Genomic DNA, 18,692 nt, shown 5'->3' on the forward strand with positions numbered 1-18,692 from the left:
GTCTAAACTAGATTTTCTATAATTCATACATATCAGTGAGAAATACAGGTTTGCCTGTATACCTTTGTATACACACAAACACACATGAATACACATATATACACAGAGACTCTATGTGCATATATACAAACAGCCTTCCAAATTGGTTTTTCTTTGATAGATTTGATAACAATGTAAAATCGTATATTTTAAAAGATTTCTAACATTACTACCATATAAATAACTACTACTTATAACTTAGAAAGGATTCAAATGTTAATTTTAAAAACCCTTTTAAAATTTTATTGCTTTTCATCAAGGATTCTGCAGAGTTAAAAATAATATTTACTTTATTATTTTTAGTTTGCACATTTTTATGTTCATTTCAGAAAATCGTGGCCATTTTCCAGAGTCCATTTGCCTAGAGCCTGATATGGAAATATTTTTATTTTTTACAAATATTAATTAACTTCTGAGATACATACATATCATTGATAAATAAGTTTAGTCAAATTTTTCAATGTTTAAATGCTGGGAAAAATCCCTTTTTAGTTAACTAGAACCTGTGATGTGGACCAGAAATTTGCACAAAAAGTTCTGTCCTTGAATTTTGCTCCTTTACCATTCGCTTCTCTATCAGTAAACCTTAGGTGGGAAATTTCTCAACATAGGACAAATTAGACTTTGTATTTCCGCTAGCAGTAGAAAGCTCAGGGTAAATGAGACTTTCCTAGTAGCCCAGCAGTTAAGACTCTGTGCTTCCAATGCAGGGGATGCAAGTCTGATCACTGGTCAGGGAACTAAGATCTTACATGTCATGGGGCATAGCCAAAAAGTAGAAATAAATAAAACAACAATAAGAATAATACAATAATTTTAAAAAGAACAGGAAATGGAAGCAGAGAATGTTAAGACTGCAAAGAAAAATAAGTCACGTAATTCTATCAAAATGGTGATGGCACTGGAAGTCATTCAATTAGGCCTACACAATAAATAAGAATAATCTGATTTTTGTTTCCCAATCTTAGCAGAAAAAGGAGATACGAGACAACAATAAAAAGTATAAAACGGGTTTAAGGAAAAAAAAGGGAAGGAGAGGTGCCCCCTTACCCTTCCAAAGGAAACACTGCCTATTCTACACATATCTACCATCACAGACTGAGGGATACAGAGCTTTGCAGAAGTCTCCATTCACAGACCATCACAGTGAGGCAGGAGAACACGGATGTTTTTTGAAGTTTCTCAATAAAACAAATAGGGTTGGCCTTCCATTTACCAGAAAACTAAATCAACTACATTATGTCATTCCTTGAAACACTCTGATAACCCAGGTTTCCTTTTTATTTAAAAGTGGAACTTCTGTATCACAACAGGGGGGAAAAACAGTCTGTATTACAACTGTGACATTTTCATCTGTTTATTTTTCTTTGAGTGGGCATTTCTATCCATCATTAGCTTGCAAAAACTAACATACATACAACTGAAAATCACATGAGGAAACAGCAAAAGAAAAACAACAATAACAATTTCAACAATGAAAGTGGCACTTGGTCATTTTTATGGATGTGAGTACTGAGGTATTGAAATGGCAGAAGAGAACAGGAAAGAGGATTTTGCACAAGAGGACCCATTTTAAGGACAGCTAATGGTGGGATTTAGCATTGGTAGAGACCTACAGAGAGCTCCTGAGTTGAAAAGTTATCATCACTTGCAGCCTCCGAAACAGGCTGAGTTGAACCCAGCTTTGTCCTCTGAATACTGGTAAGGATGTCTTTGGTCTCTGAGCTCCTCTCTCAGTAATTTAACCCTCTAATATTTGACAAGCAATGAGTGTCTGGAGAACAAAGTAATCTTAAGATGGAGACAAGAAACTATATTTCTTGGCTTCTATTCCTTCCTGTTGTCCCTTTACCTCATCTTTTCCCCACCTAAATGGAGTTATGGGAAAAAAATCAAAAGTATCCTTTGTTCACAGGGGTCCTAGTCTATGGCCAAGACCATCCTTGGGATACTTTCTGCATAATCTTGATATAATACATTTATTTGGCACTGAAATCAATTGGTTGCTAGTCTACACAAATGCTACTCTATACAAATATTAGCAAGGGGAGCAACCTGGAATATATTAGAGCAATTAACAAATCACAGATCATCTGCTAGTATGTCAGAATGTGTAGGTAATAGCCCAGTGGGGTGGTCACGGGTGTCACATGAGACAGCATATGTGAAAGACTCTACATGACAAAGCACTTTGGACATCAAGGTCATTATTATTGTGTTATTGTGGTATAGCAATTGATACACTCTGGGGAAAATAAACCCCCAAGAAGGCAAAAGCTCCAGTCAAATTAAATACAAGAAATCATTTCCTCTCCATGTCTAACAGTTGGCACTTGGCAATGATAATGTAATGTGTGGAGAGACACATCTCGGGCCTATAAAATAGAAATTTGAATATACAAATATATATTATGAAGTATGGTAGGATACAAATTGATGTAAAAATATGCTTTGCTTTCCCTGTGTCATGATTTTAAAAAGCATCAAATTTTGTGTTGTTGGATGTTGTAGTAGAGTTAGTAAACCCTTTTGGTTATGTTTTAAGAATGTTTTCACAGTATATGTTATTACAGTGTTGGTATATTATATGTTAAATAGCTTTCTGAAATATTTAGGACTTGACCAAAAATAACTAAACATTAATACAGATCATTCTAGTAATATGTTTAGTTATATTGGGGGGGGGGTAGTAAGAATGGAGTGACGAGAGTAGAAATTCATCAAGATTTGCTAGCTGGCCCATTCTGAACGAAGTGTTTGAGATCGTCAAGTAATCCTGATGGGTAGGATGTCCATGGTATCTTCCTCATTAATAAGGAAATGGCCTGAGGCTTTATCTGTTGGAGGTACTGTTGGAAGAGGGGAAGTCAGAAAGAGGTTTCTTCCCTGCCCCAAAGCCAAGCTGTCACTGTGGCAAGTTTACCCAGAGAGCGTTTCTTGGGTCAGTGTTTGACAATCAATCATTCTTCAAGATGGTGGAGCTGCTCAGGCTCAAGAGACTAGAATCAGTAACCTTGCCTCAGGAGGCCAAATCCCAGGGATTTTGGAAGTTATTCACCGTCCAAGAATCCTGGGCAGCTATCTTGAAGGATAATCTTCCAATTTCTTAGGTCACTGTTGTCATATTACTGGCCTTCATTTCAATTCCAGTTAAATTATAAAGTGCAATATGTAATGTTGAACCTTCAGAAAGAACGTAATGAGCACAACCAGCCTCCACAAAATCCCAAGTTCAAATTACAGGTAGAATCACCATCCGTATCTGAGAATGTACAGAAACTTGATCATTGTTGTTGTCTTTATCATCACCATCATCAGCATCAGCGTCATTAGCATCACAATCTCAGCATCATGATCATGTCAAGTGGTGTGGCAAGGTCAGAAAAGCCGACATCAAGACACTGTCCAGTTTGGGTGTGTAAATATTATCCTGTGTTTCTTGGCCCATTTAGCAAACACTTTCTTTTCGGTGATAAACCTATGCCCCCCATATGGCGCATGTTCATGAAGAAAATATTCATCGCATTCATCTCTTCCTTGTTCATAGTAATGGTAGGGGACTTTTCTATACCCTTCTGTCCTAGAAAAGAAACAAAGAAAAGGAGAGAAAGACTGAGATGAAAAATGAAGCACTCATTTATTAGAATCCATTATGTGCCCAGTAAATGCATTACTTGCAAACCCATGCCTGATTCTTGTCCATGAACTCAGTTAAAAGCTATTATACACAAAAGCTTTTAGAAAGACATACTAGGCCCTTAGTGCTTTAATAAATCAAATAAAATTTATGCATCACACCAATTATATGCAAACATAGAGCCATTCTTTGAGGGAGGAAATGGTGTATAATGGAAACAAACTTTGGATAAGCTGATTGCTTTAGCAGAGCTTGAGGAAGCTTAATGATTTTCAGAGTAAGATATTTGGTTCATCTGTGCTCCATTATGCTTACAGTTAAAGTAGAAATATTTGATTATGAAGACTGTGGCTTAGGTACCATTTGACAATACTATTAGAACACTCTCTGAATGATACTGTGCCAATTGTTGGTAGGGAAATCTATTTCATTACCTTGATGAAGCATGGAAGGTTTGTTTTATTACCTAATTAGAAACTATCCTACCAGCAGGGATATACTGTGGATAAACACATGCATTTTAAATAAGGATCTGACAGATTACTCACTTAGCAGTGAAATATAATTTCCAGGAATTCTTGTTAGGGTATCAGCTTCTCTGAGGCTTCAGGACATTTCGTCCTTCAAGATCAAATATAACCATTGAGTAGATAGCCATTCATCAACCATTAGAGCAGAAGAAACAACAAACCTGTTCTGCAAATTAAATAACCATTGAACTTGTTCTGTATTTTCAAGCCAGAAGTCCCTGACATGCCACAGACTAAGGGAAAAATGTTCCTTCTGACATTTGACATTAGACTGTGGTAAATATTTTTCTTTTTATCATCCCTAAAAGTCACAACTTGATGCACTGACAATAAAATGTCATGTCAGCAAAGAATGCCAGGAAAAAAATTGTTGCTCTATCTGTTTCTCAGATTTATGGTATTAAAATGAATTGTGATATTTTGACAAGATATCAGAATTGGAGATGCATAAAAATAACTTCCTGTGATCTTACTTGCAGTAGGTGTCATTTATCATCCCGTAGACGTGAATGCCGTAACAGGCATCCATGGCCAGAATGAAGGTGAACCACCCCGTGCTGAGATAGGAGCCAGACTGGACTCTGTGGGGGGAATGAAAGAAACAAACAACAAACAAAACAACACAGAAGACATACACAGAGCAACAGCGAAGTGTGAGGAGAAGTGAGCAACCTTTCATCAAAAACATAGCACTTGTTATCAGGAAAAAACATAAGGAAACTTGACAATCTGTCAAAGATACACACTTATTTTGAATTATCTCTGAATAGTTTATAGGCATACTCTCACTCTTACTACCTTAAGCCTAGAAGCTATGTTGTATGGAAGAGAAGCCATATGGCAAATATCTGGAGTCAAATAATCCTGCTCCCTTCAGGTGAAAAATAATTTATTTGACTTTCCGTAAGACACAAATTAGTGCTGTATATCAGAGGACAGGTTTTCTCAAGTTGCTTGGAGCCCTGATGGGAGCTGAATGATAATGGTGTTATCTTACTTACCTGGACATATCACTTCCTTGGAGGCTTGCTGGGCTTCTAAGTGGAAATTGGATGCAGTGTAAGTGAATGACTTGGTCTGTGAAAGCATTTGCAAAGTTTTCCTTCACTGTTTTCCTGGCATCACGAGACAAGATTTTTCCTTTATAAGACCTGTGTTACCAATATCCTGAACATGTTTTAACTGAGCACCTACTATGTGCCCATCACTGCTGTAGATGACACAGATATATAAACACAGTAAGTATCAAAACAAGGCTTTTTGTCTTCACAGAGGCTAGAGGATTGGATCTGAAGATGGGTATGTTATAAAGGTTGATCAGGGAAGGCCTTTTTGATAATAGACACAAAGATATGGGGAAAAGAGAGGGCAGGAGAGGTGAATGGGAAGAAACCATATGGGCCTACTGGGAAGGCAGCCTCATGTGGGCAGTCTTTCAACCCCTTCTTGGTCACCTAAGAATAGGCCTTGGGCCTGGAACACTTCCTAACCAAGGAGTTTTCACAGCCTGTGCTGGACGTACCACCTTGTGTGAGAGTAGCCTCTTCTGTTTCACACTCAGTGTGTACTCCTTTGCTCTGTTTAAGTGACATATAGCACCTGGCCAACCTCACTGCTTTAACTGTTCCCTGCAAAAAGGGGATGGGGTCCTTTGTTCTGTGGTACAAGAGGGTTGCACGCAGGCCAACAGTCCTGTGTCAGCTGCTGGGAGGGACCTGCTGACCGTGTACTGATGTCCACTCTTACAGCTGACCTTGCTCTGTCTCTCTTCTTTATGTGAGGAGAGCACTGTTCCATGCAGTGCTTGACTGTGTTGTGTTTTCTTTGGTGACTCCAATACCAAGATACAGTGGGCAGAAGTGTGTGGACTTATACTCCTGATGATAAGCAACAGATGCCACTTGCTCAACAGACCATATGATGGAAGAGTGTTCCAGGAAGTGTTCAATATCACAGATATGAGGATGTGTGCTTGTATGTTTAAGAAAGAGATGGGAAGTAGAATGACTGAAGGGATAGAGAAATTAGAAAAGTGCTGATTTGAGGAGTCTGTCAAGTTGCAAATGGTTCAAGGGAATGTTGGATGAAAAGCTGGATCTCCATATTCGTCTTTGGCCAAGACAACCCAATCTATCCAAAACAGATGACTGCCAATCTCCTTAAAACTTTCCCCATAGGGGCATCTGGGTCTCCCCAGGTTGTTTGGCAATTGTGTAGCACCACTTTCTAAAAAAGACTAAATTTCCGATCTTCCACCTAGATGTCTTGGTAAACTGGCGCACTGTCATCTCTTCTCCTCCACTTCACCACTGGCACAGCCCTCCCGCCAGCGGTTTTCCCCACTGATGTCCAACATCCTTGCCACAGTTCTCCAGGACCAAGCCATCAGTGTGCTACAGTTAGGCCCCTGAAGCCTCTTATTCTTTTATAAGCAGGCACCACTTAGTATCAAATCTCAACAGGTAAGCATTTCAGGAGCAAGGAACTCACAGAGAAGGTTGATAACTGGATTTTTAGCCTTTATTTGCATCAACTTTGGTTGATTTGCAAAGAGAAACAAACCCAGTGCATCTGTATCCACCCCCTCTGCCTATTTGTCACCGAGTCTGAAATGTCAATATGTAAAATGACTTCCTTTGTATCTCCTGGTGTGTCTTCTAAATGGAAAACATTCCAGAAACAGTACCACATTGAGTTACATGCACTTTCCCTCTGTGACAGGAACAGTTGCAGCAGCATGGGTTAGGAACAAGTGCCAAATTGGTGGGAAGACCCACCACAGGGAGGGGAAGATAGAAGAGAGCAACTTTGCCTATAATACAATGCAACCTGCAGTCAATCTTGCAATTCTGGTGTCTGAGGAGGAGCAGCAATAATGGGAAGTGCTTAAAGCACCATCTGCTGAAAAAGTCATCTGAAAATTGGGAGAGATCAGAATAGACAAGAGTCTTGACCAAAAGCTCCTAAATCAAATCTAGAAATTTTATCTACATACTGATTTTTTTTTCCAGTTATTCTTCCTGTTGAATTGTATTTTTCCCCTCTTCTTGCCTTTTTCCTTCTACTTTTGTACCTTCCAATCCTCCCTAGCCATTCTTCATTAGTAGGCTGACCAAGCATTAGTAATGATCATAAAAAATTACAGCATTTATTTGCACGTGATGAAAAATGACAGGTCACATATTTACCCACTTATTCACCTTTTTTAACAAACATTCATTGGGATCCTATTACGTGCTACTGACTATACTAGAAGTTGGTGATGAATATCGAACATTTTCTTAAAGAGCACACAGTCTAGTGGGGGAGGCCACACATGTTAAAGCAATTAATCACAATATAGGGTAACAAAGCAGAACCTGTGTGTTTCAGAGTTAATACCAAGCACAGTAAAGAACTGAGTGAGGGTATCTGGTTTCCCATTCCAGCTGTGACATGACTGAAATGTGAAGCTTTGGACAACTTAGCTTCTTTGGGGCATCTTAGTTTCCTTTTCCCTAAAATGAGATAGTTTAACTAAGGCTTATCTAAGGTTTACTCTCATTTTAAAATCAAACGATTCTGTGATCATCACTCACGATAGTCAATCTGTTTTCATCTTTAGCCATGTGGCAGTTCCATGCTCCATCCATGTAGGGTGTGTAATTAATAAGCATATAACACAATTGGTCAGGTCACAATAAATGCACATTTGTAACATGGGAATGCCTTGGATTGCCTGGGGTATATATAGAAAGGGTGTACAGTTTTATCTGGCAGTGGTGGTGGCTACCTTCCCTCAACTTTTGGAGGGAAGGTAGCTCTTCTCTCCAAATATGGAAAACTTTCCATATCTTTCTCTTTCACACAATTGCTCATAGAAGGTGCTGAAATGGCTGTCTAAAACCAAAGACACCACCATACCATTGAGGGTAAAGATTAATTTGAGTGAGAAAAAAATCTGAATTAAGTCAAATCGGTTTTCTTTTTAGGTGTTTTTCTAGGAGCTGGTCCCTCCACATAGTTGCTGTCAAGAACCAAGATGGCCTCAGAGCCCCGAGACAAAGGGAGGATCGCTCATGGGACATATGGACTCCTACTCGGCAAAATAAGCTCCCCTGGCTCTTTCTGGTCCAACCCACATAGTTGTTTCTGAGAGTCCAACAGCCAGGCTTTCCTAGCAGAACCCTCAAAGGATAAATAGGGTACAATTGTCAAAGTGATTTCTCTATTTGATTGTCTTCTCTTTACTACAGGAAAAGAGGGTCAAGAATTTCAGGGTTTGGCCTCTGGTCAAAGATCTTTCCATCTCTCCACCTAATAAGGAAAATTTTACCCCATTTCTGATATCGATGGCTTTTAAGCTTCAACTGATTTATTTTGTTTCTGGAGAGAGAGAATAATAATTAGCTCAAAAGCTCTTTGAGCAAGCTGTGTTGCATTTGATTCAGACTACGAGGTTCATACGGCCCAAGTGCCCTGTCCTACAACCATCACTTAATTAAAGAGTTGCATTTCCACCCCCACCTGCCCCCGGTGCCTTTGACATATTTGGGATGTAAAAATCATATAAGGTTTCCTACCCATAATACTTTGCCTGGGCTAGCAAAGTGGTTTCTTTGCAATACTTCCAGCTAATATCCATATAATGATACTTTCAGTGGAAGAATGGTAGCTGCTGGATTAATAGAGGAATTCTTCCAAATAAATAAAGGGGCTTCCCTTGTGACTCAGTTGGTAAAGTTTCCGCCTGCAATGAGGGAGACCTGGGTTCAATCCCTGGGTTGGGAAGATCCCCTGGAGAAGGGAAAGGCTACCCACTCCAGTATTCTGGCCTAGAGAATGTCATGGACTATATAGTCCATGGGGTCGCCAAGAGTCGGACACGACTGAGCGACTTTCACTTCACTCCAAATAAATGCCCTGATGATCTGGGTTCCTAAGGGAATTCGCTGGCCTGGATGGCACTGCATCTGGGAATTCTTATAGCTGCACCATTTCTAAACTGTCCTGCTGTGTGGGTATACTAGAAAGGAGGAAGTATAAATTTTACACCCCAGTTGACCTTTTGGAGGTTTCAATAGAATTAGCAACAAAAAGACTTGAGCTGATACATGTGAAGTTGTTTATGCTTCTTAGCTTGGAGAGACCTAGTGATAACTATCAGATGCCTTAAAAAAATTCCAAAAGGGTCACCTCTTGGGCCAAATATTGTCTTGTAATTTGTCAGTCATGCACATAGCACTGTGTACTAGCTGGCCATCAGCCATGGCACTTTTTATACCTTCCACAATTGGGGATCGATAAAAACAATTATTGTCACCTACAAATAAACAATCAAGATTCCCATAGGGATGATAAGAGAATGTTAGCCCCTAATTCAGTACAATAGGAAAGCTTAAATTAATGCAGCAGAATAATGAGCCATGTTGGGGGAGGGGGAGGAGGGGGAAGGCAAGAGTGTTAAAAGGAAGCTATCAATCATTTGTTTCACCAGGCAACTTCCCATCCCACTGCTCCTTGGTAATCAAGACACTTACCACTTGGAAACTGCTAAAATTTACTTGCTCATCTCTTGGAAAAATGATGCTGTCAACACCTTGATGTAGCACATGCTTGAAGGCATATCATTTAAAATATGATTTTTCATCTACTTTATTACCAATAAAATATAAGTTACCATGCCCCTTGATGTTTGCCCCTGTTCCTCAATGCTAAAGGCCATCACATGGCCACAGGTGTATGTTGTCTGTCATGCTAGCCTTATTTTTTTTACCAATCCCAATATCTTCATTCACCTGCACCCTTGCTTCTGAGCATGTTCCCTCATCTTCTCATTTCTGGAAACATATTGTGAAGCATTTTTCTCCTAATGCCTGGAGAGCTGGAACTTTCTAGTGAGTGACATGTCCCTTTGGGATAATTTCGGAGGAGGAACTGAGGAAACAGAAATGGTTACTTTTCAAAAGAAAGCTGACTTACAATGAACTGATCTATTTACAGAATGCTCTCATGACTGAGTGACTAAACACACACACATACGCAGGATGCTCTAATTATTGAGCACCATTAGCTCAATGACTTGGATTCTGAACTCAAGAAGCTTATACTTCGATGGGCAATATAATAGCACTTTCCCTATATCAGGGTTTTTTAAATCTTGGCCTGCTTTAGATGCGATAATTCTCTGTTGTGGTGTATGCCCTGTGTAAGAAGTTCTCTTGCACATTTCACCAGATTCCTCTTTGTTCCAAGCTCCTCTGAGCTTTAAGAGGACAGTAGACTTCTTGACTTGCTGGTGCATGGTCTTTGGCCGAGAGAGATTTGCCATGGGGATGTCTCTGACCCCAAATCCAGGCTCTCCTTATGTACATTCCCATACTTTCTGCTCACTGTCCCACTGGCTTTCCTTACCTAGACAAGCATCTTGACAAGTCTATCTGAAGCCATTCAGGTCTGGTGTATACTGAATTATTATCTTACCTTGCAACACAGCCCTAAGAATCAACATACTTGGCCTAAACCTAAAGGGAAGTCCCTAGCCTACAATGGGTGCTGTGCAATGCAGAAGGGAAGCCAGTGTCAGGGAACAAGGATGAGGAGTCCAGTTGCCTCCATCTCTGTGGCTGCCACCTCTTCACAGAATGGTTCCTTTGGGGGCCTTTGTTTCTACTGTTTCTAATCCATTTCTTCTACGATCCAATGCAAACAAGGCCCAGGGCATTCCAAGTGAATATTTCAAAAGCATAATAATCATTTATCAAAGCCCAAAGGGGATCCAAACCCTTCCTACAATGAAGGTTTACTGGAGAGCACAATTGTGGCAGCAGTTTCTGCTGAAATCTGCTATACTCAGGAGCAAAAAGGGAATTTTAAAAAAGACTTAATCAATATTTCATATCTTATTTTAACACTATTGGACCTCAGTTCTCTCATCAATATACTACACTGGCAGGATAAATAAAAATAATAAAGTAAGTTTCTATATACCTTCCTAGGGAGAAGGAGCATCTGGCAGAATACAGATTATTCAATTAAAAACATTCTTCTATTTTTTTCAAAAGCACATGGATAATGAAAGAATATATTTAAACAAAGACACTGGCCAGGAAAAACAGCTGATGATTATCAGTAGCACCTTGGGATTCAATCTAATATTGTGAACCAGTCTAATGGAAGCAGAGCTCAAAGTGTGGAAACAATTTCAGCTGTCCCCAAGTCATATATTTTTGTATATCATTCGATAGTTGGGAGCTATGGTAATACTCTGGAGTTTGCCCATTATATTAACCGTATATATTTGTACTATCTATCAATGGGATGTGCCCAGCAAATCTTTAGGCAGCAACAACTTTCTGCAAATCAGGTGGCAGAATTCTCCATCTGGGCTTGAATCATTTACAGATGGACATAAACTTTTCAAATGGATAAAAATGTCATACTGAGGAAGATTCCAAAAAGAATGCACTTGACAAAAAGAGTCTAGGTCTGGAAAATAATGAAATATGGACCATGGGCAAATGGAGAAAGCCATAAATCTTTAAGACTGTACTACCATCCGGATCAGCTAATGCAAAAATGCCTGAGCTAATCAGTAGACACTTGGATTGTAAATATAACAAATAGTTTTCCTAACATAGAATCAACAGGACTCTGACTAGTGATGAATGCAACAAAATTGTGCAAAAGGAGCATAATAAGAAATTACTGTGTTCTTTGCAAAATGTACATTTAAAAGTAAAATGGTTCAGCTCCCAAAGGTATGATTTATGGCTGCTGTAGAAATAGAAGATACCACTCACAAAAATTACTTTGTTCATTCATCTCAGAAATTAGAAGGTTATTTTGCTCCTGCCCTTGGGCTTTAAAGCCCCTTCAGTTGGAAACGTTGGTTTCTGGGATTTCATTCAATTTTTTAAATGAACAATGGAACCTCAGGAATGACAGGGATGGATAATGGAGGTCTCTTTGGACCACTTCATTAAAGCAGGACTAGATCCTTAACCACTCAGTATTGGCTGAATTGTATCCCCTCCAAAATTTTATGTTTAAGTCTTTACCCTCATTTTGATGGTGTTTGGAGATGGGGTCTTTGGAGGTAATTAGGTTTACATGAGGTCATGAAGTTAGCGTCCTACTGATGGCACCATTGTCCTTATATGAAGAGGGAGAGACCAGATGACCCTTCATGTTACCTGAGGACATAGCAAGAAGGCCACAAGCCAGAAGGAGATTCTCACCAGAAACCGACCATGTTGGCACCTTAATCTCAGGCTGCCAGCTTCCAACACTATTAGAAAATGAATTCCTGTTCTTTAATAGGAATTAAAGTATGGTATTCTATTATAGGAGCCCAAGCAGACTAAGACAACGGGTACCTCTTGGGGCCCTTCCCCAACAAACATAACCCCCCTACTCTTTCTGAACTCCCAAGTCTAGTCACATGGTTCCATTTATGGCTCCTTAGTACATCTTATACCTATCAGATTCTGCCTTTTTTTCTCTTGACTTGTGTACATTTTCCTTCTTCCTGAAATGCTCTCCCCACATCCTCTCCAGTTTCTAATCTTATCAAGCTTTGATTCTGCTTACCTTCATCCATTAAAGAAAGATTTGGTGAGTGCGCTGTAGGTGTGAGGCACTGTGCCAGGCACTGGAAAGACCAAGCTGCCCTTGATCTCAACTCAAGGTCAAGGTGGGGAAACAGACTCAGTGACTGGTTTCAAAAATAGGGTTATCGAGAGAGTAATCCCCTTACAGGTGTTACGAGAATACTGAGGGAAGAGCAACAGATTGTGCTGGAGGGAACTGGGGAAGGTAGGAGGTAAGAGCTGAGCTCCAGACTAAGAGTAAAGACCAAGCAGATAAAGGAACAGGAGGACACCTTTCAGGCAGGAGGCTATGGGACTGTGCACTGAGGTATGCGAGTAACCAGAATACAGAATAGTTCTGCTTTGCCTTCTAATCTGGAGCAAACCTCAAAGCATCATCAGTACTTAATTTCCATAATAAATTATTGGTTAGAGACAGGATGCACAACTAACGCTGATTTATTTATCTTTTTTACATTATGTTTTGAATTATTAGAGATACCTTGATGTTTTATATACCTAGTTTTTTCAGCTGAAGGAAATTTATGGATCTGGCAAAAGTATCCAGGGGAAAAGTGGCAGAATTATATTTTTACTTCCTCATTAAATTCCTCATTAATTCAGAACTGAGAAAAATGTAAACAATATATGACGAAGAATAAAAACAATTAAAAAATGTGTGAGGCTATTGGAGGTACCCAGTGGTGTTCAGCTGTGTTATAAACTAAGTTACAAGTCATGAGCAAATGCCATCTAATCTCCGTGTAGTCTCTAAGCAAACATCCTTGGTATACACCCAAAGGCTCTCAACTTGCTCCACTTAAAAAGGAAACAGTTTTTACATAAACATTTAACTTACCAAGGGTTTTAAATTATTATTCTTGGACATGAAAATGGATACCATTGCTGCTTTAAAGACATGAACACTTTGCAGTTGCTTTCTGGTCAAGAAATGCTGAACTAAATGTTCTCTACAGCAACATCTCCTCTACTCAGTGAAGCTTCTCGGAGACGGGATTACATCATGTGCCCAATCTCTACTCTGAATAACTGTAGCCTTCCCTGGACCTGTGGTTTTTCTAAATGGCCCATGATTTTGAGGATGTGAGGTATTGTGGATAGCCCATGTGATTTCTAGTTTCAGACTATTCAAGCTACCATAGAGGCCCTTGTCTCAAGGGCCGTAGTTTTTCTATCAACTTTCCTGTGCTAGGTTGTTTTGATTGTTCCCTCCTTGAACATGGCTTGCTCGTGCGTCAGTAACTTTCCTGCCTCGCTGCTTTAGGCTTGGCCAAATGACTTGCTTTGCCTCATAAACTTCTAGTAGAAGTGAACAAGGAGACAGTTCTCAGTAGAGATTTTAAGTATTACATGCTTCCCATTTCTTAATTTCTTCTCTCCATCATGAGAACAGCACATCCTAGACAGAGAGTGCTCATTCAATCTGGGTCCCAGGCTGCAGATCTGAGCCCTAAACTAGAGCTAAGTTCATTGATATCTAGCAGAGTTATAGCTGATCACAGATCTATGAGTGGTAAATAAATGTTCTTGTAAGCCACTGAGTTTCAGGGTTATTTGATAAGTAGCAAAATGCTAAGTATATTTTTTGATAAATAATAATTGTTATTATTTATGGATAATTTATATATACTAGACATTGTGCCAAGGGCAATATATAGGTCATTTTGTTTAATTCTCACAACAACCCCATCCTTTGGGGAGAATTAATATCTCCATTATACAAATGAAAGTTTGGGAACATATAAAGGACTTGCCCAGAGAGTGTCGTATCAGAGAACTCAGGTTCTTAACTAAGCTCTCTCTTGTTTACCATCATTCTCAGCATTGCCCGAGGCATCACATGTCTGACAGTTTGGTTCAGTTCAGTTGCTCAGTATGTCCGACTCTTTGCGACCACATGGACTGCAGCACACAAGGCCTCCCTGTCCATCACCAACTTCCAGAGTTTACACAAACTCATGTCCATTGAGTCAGTGACGCCATCCAACCATCTGATTCTTTGTCATCCCCTTCTCCTCCTGCCTTCAATCTTTCCCAGCATCAAGGTCTTTTCAAATGAGTCAGCTCTTTGCATCAGGTGGCCAAAGTATTGGAGTTTCAGCTTCAACATCAGTCCTTCCAATGAACACTCAAGACTGATCTCCTTTAGGATGGACTAGTTGGATGTCCTTGCAGCCTAAGGGACTCTCAAGAGTCTTCTCCAACACCACAGTTCAAAAGCATCAATTCTTCGGTGCTCAGCTTTCTTTATAGTCCAACTCTCACAGCCACACATGACTACTGGAAAAACCATAGCCTTGACTAGATGTACCTTTGTTGGCAAAGAAATGTCTCTGCTTTTTAATATGCTGTCTAAGTTGGTCATGACTTTCCTTCCAAGGAGTAAGCATCTTTTAATTTCATGGCTGCAGTCACCACCTGCATTGATTTTGGTCTGACAGACCAGCCGTCAAAAGACCTCAGTTCTTCTGTTTCTACTGTTAACTATCTAGGAAATCTTGAACATGTTGCCTCTTCTTTGGGGGCCCCATTTTTTTTTTTCTCTAATCCATGTGAGAGAGATTGTAACTGTCTAGCTGTGTTTTTAGCACAAGAGTTATTATCACCACTTTATAGATAAGTGTTAATAGCTTTAACATTCAAAACACTTTTTAGAATTTCAGCTGTGGTCATGTTCAAACAATAGTTTTAGGCCATTGACATGGATATGTGCATCAACTTTAAAAAGAAATAAAGGGTTAAGTCCTGAAAATAAAGATCAAGTTCCTTTGATTTACTTCATTCACCAGGCATGGCTTCCTTTCAGCCCTAGGTTTACTTCATTCCCCAGGCATGGCTTCGTTTCAGCCCTAGGATCTTAACATTTTAATAAATTGTCCTCTTTGACTTATGTCAGCTGAAGGAGGCATCTGTTCCTTGTGACCAAAGATTTAAAGTTGGATTGGTTGACCTCCAAGATCCTTTCTAACATAATGAGTCTACTTAATACTCTGGGTATAATTAGGGAGTCAGTTCTACCAAATCCTTAATTCTTATTAGCTATCACTATTTGATCTGATCCTAGTTCTATACTTAAGCTTAAATAAGTTGCTTCTTTCTAACTTACCCTTCAACTTATCTTGAAATCATGCCCTTCCTAAATTGATGTAGTCTTCAGTATTCTGAATGCTAATCACCTTTCTCTACCTAAGGCATAGGTGCCTGTTCCCTGCTAACCTGATAAAGGTAATTAAAGGAAGGTTTTGACTTTCTCTCCTAGTTCTCTTATCAGAAATTCCTTCTGCATATACTTTCCTTAAGACTAAGGCAGAAAAACAAATGAAAGATTATAATCAGGTAGGAGAATATCTAAGTAGATAAGAGATTTTTTTCCTGCCACTTTTAGTTTTTAGAAGAGAAAAGAAAGGTCTCACTTTCCCTTAGTTTTTTAAGTTAATTGGAACTTGAGTTAAAACAAGCTTTTCCTTTAGAAATTGTTCTAGCACAGAATCAGACTCAAACTTGTTTCTGATAAAAATGCTTTCTGAGCCTTGTTTCACTTTCAAAGTGAAAATTTCTGTTTAAAAATAACTTTTTGAAAAGTTGAGGTATAACTGACATTCAGCATTATATTAGTTTCAGTTGTAAAACATAATGCTGTGATATTTGTATATACTTTGAAATGGTCACCACAATGTCTAGTTATCATTCGTCACCACACATAGTTACAGATTTTAAAAAATAATTTTTAAACAATTAAAAGTTTTAACAAGGATTAAGACAGAGACTTGAGATGGTTTCACCTCACTGAAGGAGAACTGGGAATCCAAGCTTATTGCTAAGGTCTCCAGTACCATTGGGATAATCACAAAGCTAGCTCCAGCCATAGCCAAGCAATCAGCTACACATAATAGTGAAATTTTAAAAATACAAAGCAGCCCTGAACTTCTGGTTAAAATGATGAATTTTGCTGCAATTTCCTGCCTATCTGAATCTACTGTTTCTGAGTAACATGGCTTAATAAATCCTGAGGTAAATTATTTTGAGGGGAATATTGGACTTTAAAACCTTTGACTGTGTGGGTCACAATAAACTGTGGAAAATTCTGAAAGACATGGGAATACCAGACCACCTCACCTGCCTCCTGAGAAACCTGTATGCAGGTCAGGAAACAACAGTTAGAACTGGACATGGAACAACAGACTGGTTCCAAATAGGAAAAGGAAAGGCTGTATATTGTCACCCTGCTTATTTAACCTATATGCAGAGTACATCATGAGAAATGCTGTGCTGGAGGAAACATAAGCTGGAATCTAGATTGCTGGGAGAAATATCAATAACCTCAGATATGCAGATGACACCACCCTTATGGCAGAAAGTGAAGAGGAACTAAAAGAAGAAGAAGAAGAAGAGCTTCTTGATGAAAGTGAAAGAGGAGAGTGAAAAAGTTGGCTTAAAGATCAACATTCAGAAAACGAAGATCATGACATCCGGTCCCATCACTTCATGGGAAATAGATGGGGAAACAGTGGCTGACTTTATTTTTATGGGCTCCGAAACCACTGCAGATGGTGATTGCAGCCATGAAATTAAAAGATGCTTACTCCTTGGAAGGAAAGTTATGACCAATCTAGATAGCATATTCAAAGGCAGAGACATTACTTTGCCAACAAAGGTCCGCCTAGTCAAGGTGATAGTTTTTCCTGTGGTCATGTATGGATGTGAGAGTTGAACTATAAAGAAAGCTGAGTGCTGAAGGATTGATGTTTTTGAACTGTGGTGTTGGAGAAGACTTGAGAGTCCCTTGGACTGCAAGGAGATCCAACCAGTCCATCCTAAAGGAGATCAGTCCTGGATGTTCATTGGGAGGATTGATATTGAAGCTGAAACTCCAATACTTTGGCCACCTGATGTGAAGAGCTGACTCATTTGAAAAGACCCGGATGCCGGGAAAGATTGAGGGCAGGAGGAGAAGGGGACAACAGAGGATGAGATGGTTGGATGGCATCACCGACTTGATGGACATGGGTTTGGGTGGACTCCTGGAGTTGGTGATGGACAGGGAGGCCTGGCGTGCTGTGGTTCATGGGGTCACAAAGAGTCGGACATGACTGAGTGACTGAACTGAACTGAACAGTTGGTACAGTGGGGTTTCCCTGAAAACTCAGTTGGTAAAGAATCCACCTACAGTGCTGGAGACCCCAGTTGATTCCTGGGTCAGCAAGATCTGCTGGAGAGGGGATAGGCTACCCACTCCAATATTCTTGGGCCTCCTTTGTGGCTCAGTTGGTAAAGAATCTGCCTGCAGTGTGGGAAACCTGTGTTTTCTCCCTGGGTTGGCAAAATCCCCTGGAGAAGGGAAAGGCTTCCTACTCCAGTATTCTGGTCTGGAGAATTCCATGGGCAGTCCATAGGGTCACAAAGAGCTGGACACAGCTGAGCGACTTTGACTTTAACTCCTTTTAGGTGGCGCAGTGGTAATGAATCTGTCTGCCAATGCAGGATTCACAAGATGTCAGCTCTATCCCTGGGTCAGGAAGAGTCGGAAATAGCAACCTGCTCCAGTATTCTTGCCTGGAAAATCCCAAGGGCAGAGGAGCCTGGTGGGCTACTGTTCATGGGTTGCAAAGAGACATGACTGAGCACACATATTTATTTTTAAATAGGAAAAGTTATGCTGTACCCCCTTATTCCCATCTATTAAACTGCTTTTATGTAGCTCACTAAAGAAGGACAATTCAATTAGTAAAGGTCAAAAGCGACAACTGACACATAGGTCTTCAGGGACTGAGAATTTAAGTATCTAACTTAGAGAAGGAGGTTTTATTTGTCATTTTTCCAACATGCTGACTTTCATTGACTACCTTACGCACAGTATCTTTGCCAAATGATAGGCTATCATCAATGTGTCAACAG

General features: G+C 39.7%; 1 protein-coding gene across 2 annotated transcripts in view; it reads right to left on the reverse strand.

The window, feature by feature from the left end:
- Window positions 1–1,371: 1,371 nt before the first annotated feature.
- ST6GALNAC3 (ST6 N-acetylgalactosaminide alpha-2,6-sialyltransferase 3) overlaps window positions 1,372–18,692 on the reverse strand; it is a 625,489-nt gene continuing 608,168 nt past the window's right edge. Inside the window, exons 4-5 of one of the 2 annotated variants that reach the window (XM_027536851.1) lie at window positions 4,680–4,787; window positions 1,372–3,619 (exon numbers count right to left, since the gene is read on the reverse strand). In XM_027536851.1, coding sequence (XP_027392652.1) covers window positions 3,433–3,619; window positions 4,680–4,787 — 295 coding nt within the window. In that variant the 3' untranslated portion in view covers window positions 1,372–3,432. The remainder of the gene's footprint in view (window positions 3,620–4,679; window positions 4,788–18,692) is intronic. The other variant, XM_027536852.1, reaches the window with a different exon arrangement.

The sequence above is a fragment of the Bos indicus x Bos taurus genome, chromosome 3 (genome assembly GCF_003369695.1).
Source record: "Bos indicus x Bos taurus breed Angus x Brahman F1 hybrid chromosome 3, Bos_hybrid_MaternalHap_v2.0, whole genome shotgun sequence".
Classification (NCBI taxonomy): Eukaryota; Metazoa; Chordata; class Mammalia; order Artiodactyla; family Bovidae; genus Bos; species Bos indicus x Bos taurus.